Source organism: Manis pentadactyla, chromosome 11 (assembly GCF_030020395.1).
Source record: "Manis pentadactyla isolate mManPen7 chromosome 11, mManPen7.hap1, whole genome shotgun sequence".
NCBI lineage: Eukaryota > Metazoa > Chordata > Mammalia > Pholidota > Manidae > Manis > Manis pentadactyla.
In genome coordinates, this window is record NC_080029.1 from 68,090,543 (window position 1) to 68,114,079 (window position 23,537).

A 23,537-nucleotide genomic window follows, 5' to 3' on the forward strand; every position below is an offset into this window, starting at 1 on the left:
AATAATTGGAAATTTGAAAATACCAACATCTCATTATAAATCTTAAGTAGAAAAATGAATTTTTCTATAAAAGGTACAATTAAATTTTGCTGTTATTTTATAGTTGTGCTGTATCTGAAGACAAGCCTGCCAGTAAACTGGTCATTAACAAAACCTAAAAAAAATTTCTTTCTAGCAGAATAGTTCTACAGAAGAACTGAGGCCGATCTTTGTTTTTGACTCATCTTTGCAACCAGATTACACCACCAAAAGAATGATTTACTACTAATGCACCACAGAATGTTCACAGATAAGGAAACCTTCAAGTGTACAGAATGATCAAGGATGTACATACATAATATCTTTAAAAGGTGTAAGAAAGAATACTTTAGAAAAACAACTTCTGAGATCTGTCACCAACTGATGCTCAACCTAGCTCTCACTCTTTACCTAAATGAAGGCTTGAATTGAGTTAATCATTTTAATTATTTTATATTGGTAATTTATCTATAAGATCAACTACCAATTGAAAAAACTGAACTATGGCAGCTAACAAACTAATTGAGAGAAAACAGCAGAACAAAACCATACAATTTTCTTTAATCAACAAATAGACTGTTATCTTACTCATCTTTAGAAACACAAAAAATCTGTATACCTCAATATTAATCAAATGAAAAGCCATTGTTTAAAAAATTCTTAAGTATATTTTTCATTGCTTTTGGAAACTGTTTTAGAAATAAAATGAAAAAGTGTCATATAGGTTAATAACTAAGTTTCTGTTAGTAGAAAGCCTCTATAGATAAAGATTTAGGGGACAAAGTCCCATATACATGAATATCCTAATAAAAGGATCAGTATTTTTAAAATCCTCAAATTTCAAATACATGAGGATAAATTTTATCTGGAGAAAAAATATAGTGAGAAATCAATTTCTAAAACCCTTACTGGTTTTATGACCATTGTCATGTTTTATATTTCATTCACTAGAAAAGCTTAAATAAAAACATTTTTACCTCTGATGGTGTAATTGATTAAAAACAAATCGAAATAAAACACACACAGAAATCCAATAAGCTAAGAAAAGTAATACAACTCTATACCCTAAATAGCTGAAAACATTTTCCCCCTCTAGTTCTTCCAGAATTAGCCACTTGTTGCCCTATATTCCCACTTGGTTTGTGGTGACTGTTTCTACCTCTCCCTTTGCAGCCAGCCTTGGGCTTGGGATGGTACTCTGATGCTAAAGTCAGTAGTGAGGATGTGACAAGAGTTGCTGCTGTCCTGGTTATCAAAGAGTTGGAGAATTTTGAAAAGCAGTATGTGGAGCTCCTTGAAAAGAATGCTAATTTTGAAGACTGTATTAGCCAAGTAAAGAATAAGATGACGTGTGCAGTACTGGAAACACACTGGGAATGACAGATAAAAGGGATGGAAAGTTGTCAATAAAGACAGGAAGAGGAGGTATAAGATGACATATCTATTTCCAGTATTATAAAATTTTAAGTCAGAAAAGGATCTACAGGTGAACCCAATATCCACATCAACTTCTTACAGATGAAGAAATGATAAAATTTACAAATTAATATTTCTTCCAAAATCATATTAATGGCACTAAAATCAAGAAACAGGATTACATGGACTCAATAAAATGCATCCAATCCTCCTCCATCACCCAGTTTCAACAACTGTCAACTCATGGCAAATCTTATTTCTTCTATACTTTCACCTTCTCCCCACCTTCCTAGGTTGTTTTAAAACATGTCCCAACATCAAATCATTTTAGCCACAAATATTTTAGTCATATAAGAACTTATTAAAAAAAAAACTGTACTAGTACCACACCTAAAATAATTGACTATTAATATAATATAGCTCAATATCCAGGCTGTGTTAAAATTTCCCTGTTGCATAATTTTTTAGTTTTCTTCAAATCATAATCTATTATAGGGCCATACACTGCAATTAGATGATGTCATATCTTTTAAGTCTTTTTTAATCTATTGAATTTCACAGCATCCAATTTGTTGTCAGTTCACTTTTAAAAGCTGGATTATTTTAGCAAACAAGCCAAAGAAATGAAATTAAATTATGCAACATTGTGCTACGTTACTCAATACATTCTTATCCAATTATCCTCCCACAAATATAATCCAAATATGTGAATATCATTCAAGTGGTTTTATGTGCTAGCTGATACCTGTGAGGCTTAAAACTTATGCTGCCCAAGAAGCAAACAAAATATATAAAGCTCTTCATTTGAAAATCCATCAACATCATCCACCACATCAACAAAAAGAAGGACAAAAATCACATGATCATCTCCATAGATGCTGAAAAAGCATTCCACAAAATTCAACATCCATTCATGATAAAAACTCTCAATAAAAATGGGTATAGAGGGCAAGTACCTCAATATAATAAAGGCCTTATATGACAAACCCACAGCCAACATCATACTTAACGGCGAGAAGCTGAAAGCTTTTCCTCTAAGATCGGGAACAAAACAGGGATGCCCACTCTCCCCACTTTTATGCAACATAGTACTGGAGGTCCTAGCCACAGCAATCAGACAAAACAAAGAAATAAAAGGCATCCAGATTGGCAAGGAAGAAGTCACTGTTTACAGATAACATGATATTGTACATAAAAAATCCTAAAGAATCCACTCCAAAACTTCTAGAACTAATATCTGAATTCAGCAAAGTTGCAGGATACAAAATCAATACACAGAAATCTGTTGCATTCCTAAACACTAACAATGAACTAGCAGAAAAAGAAATCAGGAAAACAATTCCATTCACAATTGCATCAAAAAGAATAAAACACCTAGGAATAAACCTAACCAAGAAAGTGAAAGACCTACACTCTGAAAATTACAAGATACTCCTAAGAGAAATTAAGCAGGACACTAATAAATGGAAATTCATCCCATGCTTTTGGTGAGGAAGAATTAATATTGTCAAAATGGCCACCCTGCCTAAAGCAATCTACAGATTCAATGTAATTCCTATCAAAATACAGAGAGCATTCTTTAACAAACTGGAACAAACAGTTCTAAAATTGATATGGAACCACTAAAGACCCCCAATAGCCAAAGCAATCCTGAGAAGGAAGAATAAAGCAGGGGAATTATGCTCCCTGACTTCAAGCTCTACTACAAAGCCATAGTAATCAAGACAATTTGGTACTGGCACAAGAACAGACCCATAGACCAGTGGAACAGAATAGAAAGCCCAGATATTAACCCAAGCCTATATGGTCAATTAGTATATGATAAAGGAGCCATGGATATACCATGGGAAAATGACAGCCTCTTCAACAGCTGGTGTTGGCAAAACTGGACAGCTACATGTAAGATAATGAAACTGGATCACTGTCGAACTCTATACACAAAAGTAAACTCAAAATGGATCAAAGACCTGAATGTAAGTCATGAAACCATAAAACTCTAAGAAGAAAATACAGGCAAAAATCTCTTCAATATAAACATGAGCAACTTCTTCATGAACATATCTCCACGGGCAAGGGAAACAAAAGCAAAAATGAACAAGTGGGACTATATCAAGCTGAAAGCTTCTGCACAGCAAGGAACACCATCAACAGAACAAAAAGGCACCCTACAGTATGGGAGAATATATTTGTAAATGACATATCTGACAAGGGGTTAACATCCAAAATATATAAAGAACTCACATGCCTCAAGAAACAAAAAGCAAATAATCCAATTAAAAAATGGGCAGAGGATCTGAACAGACACTTCTCCAAAGAAGAAATTTCGATGACCAACAGACACATGAAAAGATGCTCCACATCGCTAGTCATCAGAGAAATGCAAATTAAAACCACAATGAAATATCACCTCACACCACTTAGGATGGCCAACATCCAAAAGACAAACTACAACAAAAATGCTGGTGAGGATGTGGAGAAAGGCGAACCCTCCTACACTGCTGGTGGGAATGTAAATTAGTTCAACCATTGTGGAAAGCAATATGGAGGTTCCTCAAAAAACTAAAAATAGAAATATTATTTGACTCAGGAATTCCACTCCTAGGAATTTACCCTAAGAATGCAGGTTCCCAGATTCAAAAAGACATATACACCCCCCATGTTTATTGCAGCACTATTTACAATAGCCAAGAAATGGAAGCAACCTAAGTGTCCATCAGTAGATGAATGGATAAAGAAGATGTGGTACATATATACAAAGGAATATTATTTAGCCATAAGAAAACAAATCCTACCATTTGCACCAACATGGATGGAACTAGAGGGTATTATGCTCAGTGAAATAAGCCAGGTGGAGAAAGACAAGTATCAAATGATTTCACTCACCTGTGGAGTATAACAACAAAGCAAAAACTGAAGGAACAAAACAGCAGCAGACTCACAGAACCCAAGAATGGACTAACAGTTACCAAAGGGAAAGGGACTGGGGAGGGTGGGTGGGAAGGGAGGGATAAGGGGGGAAAAGGGGCATTATGATTAGCACACATTATGTAGGTAGGGCACACAGGGAAGGCAGCACAGCACAGGGAAGGCAGCACAGCACAGAGAAGACAAGTAGTAACTTTATAGCATCTTACTATGCAGATGGACAGTGATTATAATGGGGTATGTGGTGGGGACTTGATAAGGGGGGAATCTAGTAACTACAATGGTGTTTATATGACTATATCAATGATACCTTAATAATAATAATAAAAAAAGCACAGGCAACAAAAGAAAAAAAAAAGTTGTGAGATACAATTTCATCTTTCTCTAAAAGACATTTAGGGATCTTTGAATACACTCAAATCAGAAACATCAGTTACCGTGAATACAGTAGCTTACTGAAATGTAGATGATAGAATGTCAGACAGACCACTTAACCTTTTCCAAAATACTGGCATGAACAAGAACATAAGCATAATCTCATCTGTAAACATTTCTGTAGATATAGCATATTAACTGTTACTTGTAGCCATTTTAATATTGTTTGATGAAAAATACACATTTATATAATCTGATGTGTATTATCTTTCTATTAGAGTTGTAGACCAGGTCTTTTGTAAACAACTTGTTTTTCATGAACTGATGCAATTTGGAATAAAAAACGATAGTAAACAGAAAAAAAAAAAAAGGAATGCTGTTAGGCTGGTTTAGCCAGAACTTGCCTTCATCCCTTATCTCCCTTACCTTTCCTTTTAGTAATTTTCTAGCCACTGACACCTACCCTGATCCTTGGCTATAAATTCCCACTTGTCCTTGATATATCTGGAATTAAGCCCAATCTTTCCACTGGAAAACCCCATTGTGGTGGTGGTCCCAATGCCTTTCACTATGGTCTCCCTGAATAATGTCTGCCTTACCTTTCTGTAACATGTGTCATGAGTAATTTTTTCTTTAGCAGGTGCTAGGTTAAACTCTAGAGTACAGTATGCTAGTCTCTAATACACCCAACTTCCTATTTTTGTGCCTTTTTACCTTTTGCAGTCCAAGAGATGATGATAAAGTGATTCAAGGAAGTGCTGTGAACCAGTAAAAAAGTGAGTTAAGTATTTAGTAGTAGCTCCTCACCAGGAGAGAGGTAGAATGAGAGGAATTGAAAATAATTCTAAGACAGATTATGAAGCTAAAAAACATCCCCAAATACTTAGGAAATAATGCAATCTGGAGTACATTTGAAGGAAAGTTTGGAAAATAAGTAGTCTTAATAAAATATAGCAAATTAGGATTTTTCACTGTACTTCATTAATACTACATAGTTTTTATAGTAAAATGTATTCATTTATTCAAATAAAGAACTGAATACCTACTTTATGCAAAGTGCTATGGAAATTTCAAAGATGAGGAAAAAAATTCCTTGCCCTCAAGGAACTTATCATCACAAAGTAAAACATTATATGTCAACTCTATCTCAGTGAAACTGGGGGGCTGGGGGAGAGGGAAAAAGGTAAAACAAAAATAAATAACAATACAAAATACCACACCTGTAAGAAATAGAAAAGCACAGAAGTTCACATAAAGAAAAGATCTAATTGTTTCTGAGCAAGTAACTAAACACTTAAAATTCACATCTGAATAACTGATAAACTCCATCTCTTAATTTGGCCTTTAAAATTCTTCTCACTACAAACTGAAATATCCCAGTAAAAAGAAAAAAAAAAGAAGTGGGGAAGATAGAGGATGATGACAGGATGCTGCGTACTGAATCTTGGTGAAGGGTTCAGGAAAATTTGGTATGTTAATGTACATTTGGAAATTTCCATGATAAAAAGCAATAAACAAATCTTGTTTGAAAGGAAACTAAATTATGATGATTCTCTGAAGCAGACTATTAACAGAAAAACAAAATTCATTAAAAAAGCCCTATGTATAACACTATTATACCACAATGAAGTGTGAGTTCAAGCTTTCATTACCCCAAAAATAAGTTCTACCTTAAAGTATTTTATTTCTAATTATTAAGAATTTATTTTTAATAAAATTTATTAGAAGTATTTATGTTCTAATTTACAAAGGCCTTTAGACAGTTAAGTTCAGTAGCCTATTCACTTAATATATGTTAAAACTTAGATCCTATGCATTATGTAGCACAGTTCATTATTCTAAATAGGTTTAAGTTCAATTTTTAAATTAATGTACTTTCATAAACCTGATGGTAAAGGAAAGTCAAAATATCAGTGAAGTCCAGTGAAGTCCAAGAGAGCAAATTTAAAAAAGAAAAAAGGAAAAATTACAGAGCTCTGAACTATGCATGTAAAAATACCCTATTCTTAAATATACCAAATAAAAAGCCTTGATTTTATTTTGCTCCTAATATTTGTAACTGGAAAACATTTATAAAGTTGCTCTATCTGAGCAATCAACCTGTCACCATTTATGTTCAAAAGTTACCAGTGTGTTTTCTAACAAGCTACTTACTTGCTGTTTCAACACCAGGTTCTTCACTCCTTCCATCACAAACTGTGATCCCGTGTTCATGACTCGTGATAAGAGACTAAGGGAAAAAAAAGAGGATCACACTAAGTATAAATTCTCTCTCTGATTTGTTACAGATAAAATATTTGCCTGATCATACACCACATGCTGATGCTCAGTGTAGCTACTACCTCTGTTTTAACTAAGCAGAAGTGACCTGAGAATTTCTGCTTCCAGGTATCACTGATGCAACTTTATTTAACAGTAAAATAGTAATAAAACACTCTGCCTAGGCAATACTTATTAATAAAATAAGAAATAAAGGCTGCCCTCAAAATAAACATTTCAATTGCTTACCCTCAACTATTCAGGCATACCTCATTTTATTATGCTTTATTTATTTATACCTCATTTTATTTACTTGCTTTATTTAAAAATAAATGGAAACCCTGTCAAGCAAGTATATTAGTGATATTTTTTTCCAACAGCATTTTCTCACTTAATGTATCACACTTCAGTAATTCTCACAATATTTTTACCCTTTTCATCACTATTATATTTGTTATAAACACCTGAAATCAGTAATCTTTGGTGTTACTATTGTAATTGTATTGGAATGCCAGGAACCTCGACGAGAGAAGATGGCAAACTCCATCAATAAATATTGCGTGTGTTCTGACTCCACTGACCGGTATGCTCTACCTACCAGCTGATGCCCTGCTCGCCTCCTCACTCCCTGAGACACACACTATTGAAATTAAGGAGGCAGATAAAAGACAGCAGCCTGAGCCCACCTTCTCCACTTACAGTTCAAGGAAGAACAGGCCTGAGTGAACACGTGCACAACAAGGGATGAAGAAGACCACATAAGGAACAGCAGGAGAGCCAGACATGGCCACACAGGGAACCTCACTCCCAGCATGGCCCTGTAGTAGGAAGGATATCACCAAGCTACCTCAACAAAACTTGCCTGCCCTGAGGCACAGAAAAAAACCCCACAAAAGTTGTGGAGGGTTTAAACTCAATTTCCAAAAAAGCAGGGGAACTTCTGGAACTCTTTCTGGACAAGAAGAGCTAGTCTGTGCCAGTGTGTGTGTCCTCCCCTTGCCCCTGCCAAACACAATGTTAACACAGATGGGGACAGGGAGAGCTACATCATTTATGTTACCCCTGCATGTTTCCAGTAGGGACTGGAACAGGGTGAGCACCAGCTTACATTCCACATGCACAATGACAGTGTGGACAAGAGCAGGGTCAGAGTGAACACACCAGCTCCAAACACAAGAGACGTGGCTTTCTAGGCCCTGCCCACATCCAGACAAGCCTGTCAGGGACCTAGCTGTCCCACCAAGGTGGCACCAGTACAATGCTCATGTGGATTCACCCTGCCTGTGCCCCTTCCAACCCAGGCTGTCCAGTCTGCATGACCCCAGCCAGGTGCCAACCTGGAAGACTCCTAGCCTGCACCCATCCACCTCAGCAGCCCATCAGCATGGCCCTGACTGGTACCTGCCCAGGAGACCCCCAGACAGTGCCTCTAGCCCTAGTGGCTCCAGTAGAGAGGGCCCAGCCCATTGCCCCCCTGGGAGCTCCCTGGACTGCACCCTTTTGACACAAGTCACCCAGTCAGCATGACCCCAGCTGGCAAACACATAAGAGACCCACAGCCAAAGCCCTGGGAGTCCTGGCTCCAGAAAACACCCCTCTTATGCTCACTTCGCCTTCATCTAGCCAAAACCACCAGGCACTTACAGTTTACCCAGGGGATCTTCCACATTAGGCCAATCCTTCAAGACCGGAGAAGCAGGCCTTTCAACTAATTTGTAGAATCAAGCACAGAAAGTCAAACAAAATGAGAAGACAGAGAAATATGCTCTAAACAACAGAACAAGACAAAACTTCAGGAAACAAAACAAAAATTCCACAAAATGGAGTTAACTGATCTACCTGATAAAGAGTTCAAAGTGATGGTTATACAGATGCTCACTAGATGAGAGGAGAATGGATAAGCTCAGAGAGGACTTAAAACAGAAAATAGAGTATCTAAAAAGAACCAGTCAGAGATGAAGAATAGCATAAATGAAATAAAAAATACACTAGAGAGTATCAACAGCAGACTGGGGGACTCAGAAGAATCGATCAGTGACATCGAAGAGAGTAATGGAAAGCACTCAAGCTGAACAGCAGAAGAAAAAAAATCCTCCATCTCTCTCCCCTCAGGGCTCCCGACTCCCTGAGACACAGTAATACTGAAATTAGGTCAATAAATACTGCTACAGTGGCCTCTAAGTGTCCAAATTCAAGTGAAAGGAAGAGTCAAAAGCATCTCACTTTAAATTAAAGCCAGAAATGATCAAAGCGTAGTGAGGAAGGCATGTTGAAAGCTGAGACAGGCCCCAAACTAGGCCTCTTGTGACAGGGAGCCAAGTTGTGAAAGCAAAGGAAAAGCTCTTGAAGGAAATTAGAAGTGCAACTCCAGTAACACATGAATGATAAGTAAGCAAAACAGCCTTATTGTTGATATGGAGAAAGTTTTAATGGTTTGGATAAAAGAACAAAACAGCCACAACATTCCCTAAACCAAAGCCTAATCCGAACAAGGTCTTAACTCTCTTTAATTCTATGAAGGCTGAAAGAGGTGAGGAAGCTGCTGGAGAAACTTGAAGCTAGCAGAGGTTGGCTCATCAGGTTTAAGGAAGAAGCTGTCTCCCTAACATAAAAGTTCCAGGTGAAGCAGCAATGCTGATATTGAAGCCACACCTAGTATTCCAGAAGATCTAGCTAAGATGATTAATGAAGATGGCTATATTAAACAACAAATTTTCAATGTAGACAAAACATTCTTTTATTGGAAGAAGATGCCATCTAGGACTCTCATAGCTAGAGAGCAGAAGAGCCTGGCTTCAAAGCTTCAAAGAACAGACTAACTATCTTGTTAGGGGCTTATGCAAGCTGGTGACTTTAAGCTGAAGCCAATGTTTCGTTTACTATTCTGAAAATCCTTGGGCCCTTAGGAATTATGTTCAGTCTACTCTGTCTGTGCTCTATAAATGGAACAACAAAGCCTAGATGGTAGCACATCTATTTACAACATAGTTTACAAATATTTTAATACCACTGTTGAGACCTACTGCTCAGAAAACAAGATTCCTTTCAAAATAGGACTGCTCATTGAAAATGCACCTGTTACCCAAGAGCTCTGATGCAGATGGACAGTGAGATGACTGTTGTTTTCATGCCTGCTAACATAACATCCATTCTGCAACCCATGGATCAAGAAGTCATTCTGACTTGCAAGTCTTTTTATTTAAGAAATACATTTGTAAGGCTCTAGCTGCCACAGATAGTGATTCCTTTGATGGATATGGGCAAAATAAACAGAAAACCTTCTGGAAAGGATTCATCATTCTAGATGCCATTAAGAACATTTGTGATTTATGGAAAGAGGTCCAAATATCAACAAGAATGGGAGTTTGGAAGAAGTTGATTCCAACCCTCATGGATGACTGAGGATTTCAAGACTTCAGTGGAGGAAGTTACTGCAGATTTGGTAGAAATAGCATGAGAATAAGAATCAGAAGTAGAGCCTGAAGATGTGATTGAATGGCTGCAACCTCACGATAAAACTTGAGAGGATGAGGAATTGCTTTGTACCTCATGAGCAAGGAAAGTGGTTTCTTGAGATGGAATCTACTTCTGGTGAAGATGCTGTGAAGATTGTTGAAATGATAACAAAGGACTGAGAACAGTACACATAGTTGATAAAGCAGCAGCAGGGTTTGAGAGGACTGACTAATTTTTGAAAGTTGTTCTACTGCAAAATGCTGTTTAATAGCATCACATGCTATGGAGAAATCATTTGTGAAAGGAAGAGTCAGTCATGTGGCCAGCTTCACTGTTGTCTTATTTTAAGAAATTTCCACAGCCACCCCAGCCTTCAGCACATATGACCCTGATCAGTCAGCAGCCATCAACATGGAGGTAAGACCCTTCACCAGCAAAACTGCTGAAACCTCAGATGATGGTTAGCATTTTTAAGGAATAAAGTATTTTAAATTGAGATGTACATTTTTTTATGACAATGCTGTTGCACACTTAATAGACGATAGTATGGCATAAACATAACTTTTATATGCACTGGGAAACAAAAATTTATTTGAATGGCTTTATTGTGATATAAGCTTTATTGTGGTGGTCTGTAACCAAACCTGTAGTATCTCCCAAGCATGTCTGTTAATTTTTAGGCAAATTATAATTTGAAGAGAATTCCTTGCTCTCCTGATTGTCCTAACACTAAAACGATAAAGATAGTAAATTTAGAATTTGCTTTAGGAATTAAAAACACACTAGTTATTGAAAATATATATGCTATAAGTATTCTGAGTAGGTCACAACTTACTATGTTCTCTGTATCATAGCAGCTAGATCCAATCCTGCATTGTATACTATCTCTCCACTATATACAACACCTGTCATATAAAAATATGATGCAACAATGTACCTGGTGAGTTTTACTTCAATTCTGAATAATGTTCATTATCTGGACTACAGAAATACTATCAAGAAATGACTTGCCATCCTGGGTTTACCTTGTGGTTCAGTCTCTCTTGGGATCAAAGGATGCTTTGTGGACAGAATGGTGCCCTGTATTATGGCATCATAAGGCTAGTGACATCCTTCAAATCATCCAAGATTTTCTTATATCACAGTGTATTAAAATCCTCAAGTACAAAATTCATACCAAATCTTTTAATATTCAACAAGATTTAAGATATGAAACTGAAAAGTCTATCTAATACATGAGAGTAGTTTCCCAAATATAGTTTCCTTTTCCCTCTCTTGAGATGAACAGATAGAAATCCTTTCTTTAACAGGAACAAGAGAAAAATAATTGTTGGAATGAATGGTTCTGAGGCAATTCCCTGGCATCAGGCAACTCTGCATAGCCTAGCTGAAGGTGAGGCCACCTGGATTCATCTTGCCAAGTACATGCCTTAGGCTGAGTGCTTTTGTTTTTGGGAAATTGTTTCATTAAAACTGGATGCTCAGGGTGAGGCTAGGATAATTGTTTTTCCTCTGGGCTTCATGCTTTTGCTCTAAACTATAAAACATAAGCTAGGAAATTGAAACTAATATGGTATGGAAAAGAGCAGTTAGAATTACCTTGGTCACTTTCTTAGAAAATTATGCATACTCTATAGGATTCTCTGGAGTCAGAAGTCACACCCAGCCCTGGGGACTTCCTCCCTGTCACTCAGCAGGATGCCTAGGTCTATCTTGAAGCTGGGTCTTCAGTACTTACCTTCGAGCCTGTATTAGTAATCAACATCAATATAAAAATAGCTTTAACCACATCTCTTATGAAATGAAAAGTGTAATGTTTTAAGAACAAGGAAGCAAAAGAATCCAACAGCTCATACCATGTAAAATATACTAACTTACATTTTAAAATGAGAAGTTAAACTATCTCAAGAAGCCAAAGGCATGCTGACATTCATTCTGTGTTGGAAACATTCTGCATTTCAAGTGTCAGTGTGTTTTGAAGTCATGAATGATTAATTATGGTCTGGAGTATCAGACTTTACTCAGTCAGAATTATTAAAAATACTTACCCCATTGGTTTGGCGGTAGTGTTGCCATAACTGGCAGGAGCTGAGGCCATCTTGGCAAAAGCCCTATGAAATAAAAAAGTTATATTTAAAAGCTGATTTTTAGAGCTAACATTCATTATCATGGAATTAAAATATTTATTGACTAAATGTAACTTTTACTATGCAGAATTTTCTGAGAAATTTTCAATTAATATATTTTAGTACAATTAGCACTGAAATAATTGAGCATTGATTATATAACTTGGAACCATGTAAAATAATACTCAAGTAGAGTACAATTAGTACTGAAACACTGAGATTAAAAAAAAATGCATTAATTTCTCAAACTTTACCATTTTTCTTCTTCCCTTTTTTAAAAAGTATCTTACTTGCTGCCAAGAAGAATAATCATGCATGCACTGGTTAAGTCTGGTCTCTGTTGTCCCCCATGTTCCACACCCACTCATTCCCAGACACAGGCCTCAGCTCGCATCGCCCTTTCACAGAGGGTGGGAGAGGGAATAAACTCACTGCCTTCTTCTCCAACAGACTGTACTTTTCCTCTTCAGACTCAGCTCAAAACCATTTTTTTCACTAACACTAATTCTACTACCCAATGGTTTTTCTTTTTAGTAATATTCTATACTGTACACTTTTATACTTAACTGCATATGGTCATTTACTTTCAAGTCTTTCTAATGTCCAGAACCTCTGTGACTAAACTAGAGCACTCCTGAAGGCTAGGCAAAAAAGATGGTGCTTAGATGTGCTTTAACAAATATTTTCCTTCTGGGAATATTATTCATGTAGAGAATCCAGAAAACAGAATACTCCCAGGAGAACCCTACCCCTTTGAGGTAACCACTGTTAGAATTTTGATGTATATTTTTCTAATTTTTGGACATATGCATACATAAAATATTAAAAAACAAACTATCACATTGTACATACTATTCTATATTTTAATAGCATGCCATAATCAATCAATATTCTTTTATAATGATTCTTAATTATTCAAATGCTTTTGTAAAAGGGAAAAAATTCTACTTAAATGCAAGAAAATCTTATGAGAGTAAAAAAAGAAAGCAAATCACAAGGATGTGATAGTTAAAATGCTAAAAATACTCTATTTCAATCTGGTCAAAATCCACTGATAATACCATCAAAGAAAATCCAAACACAGAGATCACAATCTTGTTCAGAAAGGAGCATGTGAATCAACTGTTGTCAGCAAGAGACTGTAATTCCTGCCTTTAACAAAACTTATTTTTCACTAGAAACAACTATATCTAAACAATAAAGAGGAGTTAAATAAATAATAGTACATTTATATGGCTGAATATTACATAATATTGGAGATTGTTTGAAACAAAAACTGGAATGATGAATGCTATTGGAAAACTGGAATACAAACTGTATCTATAATAAGGACTTCCCAGCTAAAAAAAAAAAAATATATATATATATAATATGCAAATAAAAGGAGACACACTACTGTTTACTTGTTGACTTTGGATGATGGGATTACAGGTTTCTACTTTCTTTATACCTTTCTGAGTTTTCTATAATTTTTGTCAGTATACTGGTATAACACTTATAATTGGAAATAAAAAGTATATATTTGTAACTGTATGAAATGATGTCTGTAAAACACAATGACAAATGCCACACATCCAAATGTGTAAGTGTACATATATATAAAGATTGGAAAAGAGCGTTTTCAGTTTCTTTTTTAAACAAAGGTTCTCTACTTTTTTCTTATTACAAGAACAGTCAAACAGAAGGACATTTGGAAAAAACAATCAAAAGTATAGATAATAAGCTCTCATGAACTCAAAGCTAATAGCATATTTCTTTTGCTATACATATTTTTTAATACAGTTGAACTCAGAAAGCATATTCAATCTTATCATCTTAAAATAATTACTTATTATAAGAAACATTTTGAGGGTAATGTAAAAAATTTGGAAAATAAGATAAACACTCGAAAAGAAAAAAATTCTACCAGAGTTATCTACTATTAACATTTAGGTGTGTGTCATTTCTGCTATGCAATTATATATAAATGTATGTATGTGTATGTTTGTACACATACACATACACAGATAGATGGATAAATGGAGAGACGGTAAGGATCATACTGCCAAAAAATGTCATTTAAGCTTTGATACAACTATCATTTATCCAGAGGCTCTCCCTGATCTCCTCAAAAATTTAGCTATCACCCCCCAATAAGTTAAGATCTTATCACTGTTGTTTTGTTACTCGACATATTTTTAAAGTGTTCTGTTCATTTGTTTGCTTATTTGTTGATTTATTGTTCTCTTAACAAAAATGTAAATTCCATGAGAGTAGGGGCCTTCCATAGCATGTTCACTGTTGTATTTCCAATGTCTAGAAGTATTTCCAATGTCCCTAGGCACAGAGACAAAGGAAATATTTATTGAACCAATCTAGAGTAGTGTTGTACATTATTTTTTCACTCAATGTCATTAAACAGGTAGGTCTTCTACAACATGATTTTTAATGACTGAATTATAGTCCAGCTTATGGAAATGCCATAATTTATCTACAGATCCTATTGTTGGACATTTAGGTTGGTTTTCAAACTTTCATTCTTACAATTGTTTCCAAGATTTTACAACTCCAGTTACTCTCTGGGATAAATCCTTAAAGAGTAGAAGTGCTAAGTCAAAGTTATTCTTCAAAAAGAACTTTTTATATCATCCAGCAAAACTGTGACAATTGTTTCTAATAGCAGAGTATAAATGTACCAATTAATCTGCCGAAATCATCTTGGCACAATACTTTCTAAATCTTTGCATTTATACTGCAAATATTTATGCTACTGAACTAAAAACACTAAGGCATCATTCAATTTTCTTAGCTAACATTTCCCATTTTCTTGGGTACTCAACTTCCATTGTATTCTCTTAGATGATAAAAATGAAAGAAAATCAAACTTACTTCCATTGTTTGATATATTGTAAGGGATTAAGATTGCATCCTGCATCAGTTAAAGCTTTTTTGTATTGCTCCAAATCAGCCTGAAATAAGTGAAGAACAATATAATAAAAAAATTTACTTTCATGAAAGAGAAGACCTTTTGTTGTCATTTGATTAATCAGAAAGTTAGATAAAGGCATGAGTTTAAATTCTAGACACCTAATTAGAATGGACTCATATCTTGAGTAAATATTCAAGTGAGCACCTGAGAAACTAAATCACATGTAATAACAATTACCTTGACAGGCTCCCAAACACCTATGAAGGACAGTATTTTGTCATCCCTCAGTAAGTCTAAAAGAGTCTGTTTTTTTCTCCACTGTTGAACTAGATGACCTTTCCTTGGGACAAGCATTAACTGAAAGATTTGGCTTGACCAAGGATATTTCAAAGCCAGAAACACAAGGGGAACGGCACAGACTGAGGGGAAATGCAGATTCAGGTTTTCCTACTTTACATTCACACCAGAGGTCCAAATTCTTTAATTGAACAGCAGGTATCTTACATGTTTTAAACTGCTGTCTTCTCTTTCTTGTTCATTTTCTGATCAGTCTAGCTGAATTTGTGTAATTTGCAGGGCCCTATCATTATAATGACTCCATTACAAAAACTTTACAAGAGAGAAACTTTTAAGCTCACCTTCAACTAGAGATGTTTACTAATCTGCATTTTGGGGTTATTAATCTGACATCAGTAGCCTAATTTGCTTCAAGCTTCTTAATGATCACTTAAAACTTATGAGAACACATAGTCCTTGCCAAAAATAAATGAAAACAGAATAATGTGACCAAATTAAGGGAATACTGAATTAAATTTTAAAATCACATATTATAAAAATATCATAAGTAGGCTATTAGAATCCCCTAATGACACAACCCCATTAATGAGAGAGATATTTCTATAAAGAAAATCACACTTTCTTACTGAGATAAAATAAAAATCAAGAATGTATTCCTAAAACAAAGCAGATTTGGCCTAAAACAAATACCAGGCTTAGTTCTTTTAACATGCCAAAGATTTTTGACGAAAAAAGCCTTACACTCCACCAGACATTAAAAAAATAAATGATACCATCAAAAGAAAGGAGTTGAGAACACAGGATGGCCTTATCATTCTAGATGTCATCTCTGAGGTTCTTATGCTTATTGCTCATCCAGTGAAATTACACTGAGTTAACATCAGAAAGACTTAACAGATTCTTAAGTCATCAATACATAACATCATCGCTTTCCTTCACCATACTTCGATACCTATAAATACTTAAACATCTTTTTCCTTGTCAGTAATTGATAGCTCATTAAAGAAAAAGAAAACAAAATTAACCACAATTTCCTCTCCCAGTGAGAAAAAAAAATTTTGTAGAAAGGAAAATTTATCATTTTCTAATCATTCTTAGAAATTTATTGATATAAAAGCAGTTATTTTATTGCAATATAAAGTCTCTGAACTTTATTTGTATATGAATCATAGGACAGATATGAATTTGAAGTTTAATCTTATTAAATTAAATTACAATATTTACATAGTTTTTGGAATAGTTTTTGGATATTTTTCCTCCAAGTGACTCCTTTATATTCTATAATGGGCAGTTTTAAAGTAATCTTAAAATATTACCAAATTTTTACTTTAGGTTAAAGATAAATTCCTTGGAAGGCAAGTATTAATGGCTTTTGCTTAAAGAAATTTAACTTTTAAGATCATAACATCTCCAGAAATAAGACCAACCTCTCAAAAAGCATAGCAAATTTGGTTAACTTGAAAGTAAGTTTTCCAGAAATAAGAATTTTGACCTCTTGAATTCAGTTCATATTCCAATAACTTAAAATTGGTCAGACATTTCATGAGTGGAGAGCTCTTGGTGACAATACTGCTCTAAAACTCAGCAGTTAATAGAATCAGCCTTAACAAATTGTTTTTCTTTTAAAGAAAGGAATGAAGTACTTATCTAGCCACATTTGATTTTTACTTTTATTTTTAAAACAAACAAGTATTCCCCCTTTCTCCAATAATGGAATACAGAGGACATACCTCAGAAGGTGCTTGCTGTGTGCTTATATAATAGATAAGAAACAGCCTCATTTTATCTTCTGGAGTTCCTGCTACATAGGGAAAATAGATTAAAAAAAAACAAAAAGAAAACAACAACTCATAATTCTGGGGTTAAATATTATAGTTGGCACTTAAGAAGTATATATAAATATGACAAGACAAAATATGGCTCTTGATTGAATCAGTTTAGTTTTAGGTACTATAATTACAACCATGTAAAATACAGATATGGAAAAAGATTAAATGCTGTGGGATTAAAGCGATGGGCCATGGAAGTTATCTCCATCTCCTGATCTGTCCATAATGTCAAAGTTTACCTTTTAGATATAAATTCAAAAAGAAAGAAAGGTTTAAGTAGGGTAATCATACAATTCTGAAACACAATACTTTTGAGATGAAAAGGGGATGCTAGTAATAATTATATAAGAACAACTGGTATAAAAATAGGATTGTCCTAGAAAACCAGTTGGATTTCCCAATACCTGGAAAATCCTAGATATTGGGTTATGAAACCTTGTTGGCTAAAATCAGCTAGCTGAGCCTAAGGTCATACTTCTTAAAACTGGGGTCAATGAATATATATATCTCCTTTTTCTGAAGGGTATTTATTATATTACTTACATAAAACTTGGGAAAATAATAAATTTACATTAAAATAAACATGGCTGAATTATGCAGAACATGTACACCTGAAATTTAAAGACAAAACATAAGATTTCAAAGAAATTTCTTGCTTGCATGGATGCTCTGAGGTACTAGTCCTATTATCCAAAGCCTAAACCTGTCCAGAGAAACTCATTAATTCTCTTTTCTGCTAATGGGTATATTTTAGAGCAAAATGATAAAGCACTGGTCAGGATAATTCAGTTTCACTATGCAAAAATAACAATGTGCATTCTCACTTCAAAGTGCATCCTAATACTCAAGAACTCAGAATTGTTATACTTTATTATGGAATAAGAACTAGGAGGAATTTTTCAAAACATGACTGATGAACCATTGATTTTTTTCAAATATGGTTTAGAATCCAGATACCCATTCTCAAATTATCCTAACTCCTGCATTATGACAAAAAATGGTAATAAAGATCAGTGATAGGCTCTCCAAAGTTCTCAAGTATACAAATAAATTTTGTATCTTGGAAGTTTTGAATATTAGATTATGAGATTCGGGGTGTTTAAATTCTAGGAGAAACATGATAGTTTTGTTTTAGCAAGGAATTAGCCTGGTTTGGTTCAGGCCAGAGTTCCTACCAGAGCTGTCAGTTTCTGTGGGTGGTGGTTCCATTATAAATTTTATTTTCAAAACCTTTTGCAGGGCTACTGGGCTTTGTCCCACTGCCCACAGCCAACATGGGAACTGGGAGGTTGTCTGGCTTTTCACCTCTCAGCCTTTGTAATGCTGTCTTAGATTGGATTCATGTATGAGCAGTTCAGGGGTGAACCCAGGCATTCATAACAACTTCATGGAGTTGCTTTCCTGAGCCCCTTCCTCTCTTTAGTCTCCTTACTTTCCAGTTCCCTTGGCTCTCCCTTACTAGTGCTTCAGCCAGAAAGCTTTGGCTAAGTTACCTTTTCCATTGTGCATTTCCTGCACCTACGGCTAAGCAGCTGGAGAACAAAGGGGGAAAAGAGCAATGGGGCTTGCTGTAGGCTCTGTAACTATCCTATAAAATTTCAATTTATTCATGTAGACCATGAGCCTCTTCCCTCCCTCAGTTTTAGGGGCGCATGGGTCCCTGCTTTTACTTTTAGTATCTCAGCAACTAACACAACCTTTTCTAATAGTAGGCACTTATTCTGCTTAAAGAAGAAACAGTTCTCACTCTTCTTCAAGGAGGAACATATTTTATAGTTGCTACCATGTTAATAAATGCTCCCCAAAACTTCTGCTAAGGTTTTTAAGAGGCATGTGATGGTAGGGGCTGCACAGCATCCTTATACATATGACTAATCACAGGGGAACCTAACAAATTGTAAAAGTGAATCCATTACAACTTCTGGTACTCTAGAGCCTGTGGCTACAGTCTGGATCCGCTTGTCACACGCAAGTGTTTACTGTAACTGCTCTCTATTTTAAAGTCAGAGTTTCCTTACTGAATAATCAGATATACCTTAGAGAAGAGTTTTGGGTATAATTCAGGGAGGTTTTTTCCTCCTGAATAATTCGAGAGTAAGCTGCTGATCTGCTGTCCTATCACTCCCAAATGTCAAAGATGTTCTCCAATATAAGCTCAATATAACAAATAAAGTAAGTCAGGAAATTAGCCCTGATAACATTACTATTATCTAATCCTCAGGTGCCATTTCAAGTTTCACCAGTTGTCTCTATAACATCCTTCATGGCAAAAGGACCAATTTCAGAATCATGAGGAGCAGAGTTATCAGACCTTACATCTGTAGTTGTCTTCTGTATGAAACAGTTCCTCAGTCTTGATGTTTTTGAAGATTACAGGCTAACATTTTTTTTTGGTAGAACATCCTAAAATTAATTTTTTTCTGATATTTCCTCATGATTAGATTCAAGTTGTACATCTTTGCAGGAGTATTATTAAGGAGATACTGTATTCTTTGTATAGCAGCCTACTAGGTGGGGCACCATTTCAGTATGTCTCATTACCGATAATACTTGCTGTTATTACCTAGTAAGAGATCTATCAGGCTTCTCCATTGTAAAGTTGACTGTTCTCCCTTTGTAATTAGTAAGTATTTTGTAGGGAGGTACTTTGAACCTGTGTAACTATCCTATAAAATTTCAATTTATTCATTTACTGTATCTGCACGGACTCATGGCATCCTTCTTTCATTCAGTGTGTTTTAATCTGTTATTATTATTTATTCTGATGCTCATATTATCATAAATTGGCTGTGGGGGCTTCTTCAAACTGACTTTAGGTCCTTTTGACACAGCCCATCACATTTTGACTACTTTCCTTGCTTTCTGACACAACAAAATGTTTCAGGCTCATTTTCTACTTTCTCTTCCTACCTCAGTCCTGGAATCAACCAGTTCTCCAGTGAGTCCTACTGGTAAATGATATTTATAGGTTAAAATCTTTACTATTAAGGTATTGTTACTCCCAGGCCTACTCAGCAGAGCTTGGGAATACATATATATGTATATACACAAATATCTATATTTACTTCTCTGACAAATACATTGTGAAAACATGAAGTCCATACCAGTATCTCCAATCCCAATCCAACATTACAGTGTTCTTTATAGTTTTCTCCCTTCCCATATTTATTATGTCCTTCTCTGACAACAGGAAACCTGGCTCCCCTTATATTATCTGATGTATTTACTTATATTACCAGTATGCTGTGTGTAACAAATATCACATCTCTGCCCCTACCCCCTCGCCTGCATGGCTGCCTTCCCTCATGCTGGACTACTCCCAGATGTGGATACTGTGCTCACTTCACTTGGACTTTCACATCTCAAGTTAGATTACCAACCCTCCCTCTACCCCATGCAACAGATGCCCTTCTCATCTACCTCAGGTTCCAACATACTGTTCTTGGCTGAAGTGGCACCAAACTTCTACTTTGCATGAATACCTATCTTGCTCTGCCCTACTTAATTAATGTCTTTAAAAATAAACTGAGAAAATAAGGGGAAAGGAAAAAGAAAGGTTCTGATTTCATTTTTATCAACACACTTATTTGCGTCTACTTTATTCAAAACTTACTGTAAATAACAAGGAACAGCTCTGAAGTGATGGACATATATTTTACATTTTTTCCATTGTCAAGTGCAAATACCTTCAAAATGCAGTGCTCTTGCTACAAATCTAGCTTTTTAAAAATGTGAGTAATACTTATGGCTTCTCAGAAGTTTTTATAAATAGAATATTTAATTACAGTTTGGACTTTAAAAATTACTTTTCAACTTGGAATAAAGTCTGAAAGTCATACACAAACTTTAAAAAAAACCATCACCATTCAGCTGAATAGTTTGTATGCAAAATATAAGCTGAATAGTATGCTTTTTATTCACTTTGGAAAAGAACTGAGATTTGAACCGAAAACTATTCTGAAAAGATCAACAAATCTCTAAACTTTGAAGGATTTTAGAGGCTAGAACCCTATGTAGGTCTCATTATTGTAATTGAAAGCAACAATTAGAATACATTTTCTAAGTACAAAGAGTTATGCCTTGTTCTAAGAAAATATAATATATAGTCAGATAAATATAAAGGGATTGATTAGAGTTTCTTTAAAGTGAATTCCTTAAATATTTAAAATAGGTTTCAGTTTTAGATACACCTCTTAAAATTTTTTAGTGTTAAACCAAAATAATTAGAAAGCATATCATGTTCAGAGACCTACTTTGAATGTTGTACCTTCAAATCTTCCTAGAAACAGATAAATTAAGCTTTGAATGTATCACTTTAAATAAATGAATATAAAAAGTACTTAAATACCATTAAAGAAAAGTTCAATGGAATAAAACGCAAATCATTTTTCCACTTTACTGCTTGCCACAAATTTCTCAACAGTTCATTTAATTATCTCATTTTTAGAATAGATTGTCATAAAAACAATAATTCTAATCAGATTTTACTCTAATTGAGAATGTTGGATACATGAGATGTGAAACTAACATTAACCTTAAGTATATGATACCTACCATCAGGGTCTGATATTATATCTAGAAGAGATTTATCCAGAGTAGTTTTGCTCATTATTTTTTCTTCATATTCAAAATATACATCTAGTTTTCTTGCCTGTTTCAAGATAAATATTAAATTAGAATACATCAAGTAATAAAAACATACTAAGGGCTTCTCTCCTTACAAGTTTCTATTTTCTATAATCAATTTTAAAAACAAATGTTCATTTCCTAATACAACTTATTTTTAAGTTCTTTTGATCATACACTTAATGTAAAAAAAATTTTACATTTGACTTAAAAATTCATATATATATATATATATATAAGCAAGGATAAAAATCAAATAAATTATTATTATATTAATTAGTAGCTAACATACAAATCATGTTGTATTCCATGCAAATTAATGTTAGCTGGTCATGTTTACTTTTTTAGTGTGCAAATCCACATATTTTCACCTTTACTGGAAAGTTAGCCTGTAAGTTATTTTCAATGGTTCTTAAATAAAACTTTTTCTTCACTAATTTTCCAATTTGATACTTTTAAGTTTTAGATAATGGAAAAGTAAACAAACTTAGCTTTCCTGTATGACACCTTTTGTAATTTAAAATTTGTTAATATTATCCAAATGAAAGTAACATGTTAGGATCCTCCAAGGTAAAACCTGTCATTATCAGGTACCTGAAGAGAGAAAAGAACATGCTTTTGACTGAAAATATTAGCAATCTAAGTGGGGATAAAAACCATTTATGAAATAAATTAGAATAGAGGTGCTAACAAAGCACCAAAATATATAGAACATAAATAAATGTATTAAGCTAAGATGGTAGAATAAAACAGTTAACCAACTGTGGAGGAGGCAGTGATGAATCTTGAGTTGAGGTTTGAAAGTGATTTGGGGACATGGATAGAGTTCACTCCAATTAAAGGGATCATAATACCAAGGCAAAATCAGAGTGGAGAAATCTGAATGGCAAACTAAGGAATCATTGCATGTATGAGGCAACAGGAAATCAGAGTCCCTCATCGCACCAGGCCCCTGCAGTGGCATCCAAGGCCAGGTCTAAATAGATGAAATATTCAGCTTAAAAATTAAGTCCACATAAAAAGGTATACACTGAGACCTGTTCTCATCCCTGTCCTCTCCCACCTACTAAAGATATGTACTTTAGGGTTTATATCCTAATACCCCTCTGCTTTCTGACACAAAAGGTAATATACTACACTCTTGATTCAACCAATATATTCTATATCAGTACATGGGCAATTTCCTTACCAGTGAGCTCTTGATATAATAAGTACAAGGATTTTCTTTGTAAACTCCTTGGCCCTTCCTATTCTTCAGACTCCCTGATCCAGGAACTGTTTAGCTACAGTATAAAGCTACTC

The 23,537-nt window shown here is 34.8% G+C and overlaps 1 protein-coding gene across 5 annotated transcripts in view; it reads right to left on the reverse strand.

The window, feature by feature from the left end:
• Window positions 1-23,537, reverse strand: part of SCFD1 (sec1 family domain containing 1) — a 90,483-nt gene that overhangs the window by 16,506 nt on the left and 50,440 nt on the right. For 3 of the 5 annotated variants that reach the window (XM_057488524.1, XM_036881366.2, XM_057488523.1), the window contains exons 15-19: window positions 22,164-22,260; window positions 17,511-17,581; window positions 15,444-15,523; window positions 12,498-12,560; window positions 6,889-6,964 (exon numbers count right to left, since the gene is read on the reverse strand). In XM_057488524.1, the coding sequence (XP_057344507.1) occupies window positions 6,889-6,964; window positions 12,498-12,560; window positions 15,444-15,523; window positions 17,511-17,581; window positions 22,164-22,260 (387 nt within the window). Of the gene's footprint in view, window positions 1-5,448; window positions 5,493-6,888; window positions 6,965-12,497; window positions 12,561-15,443; window positions 15,524-17,510; window positions 17,582-22,163; window positions 22,261-23,537 lie in introns of all 5 variants that reach the window. The other 2 variants (XR_008992524.1, XR_005023895.2) reach the window with 1 other exon arrangement.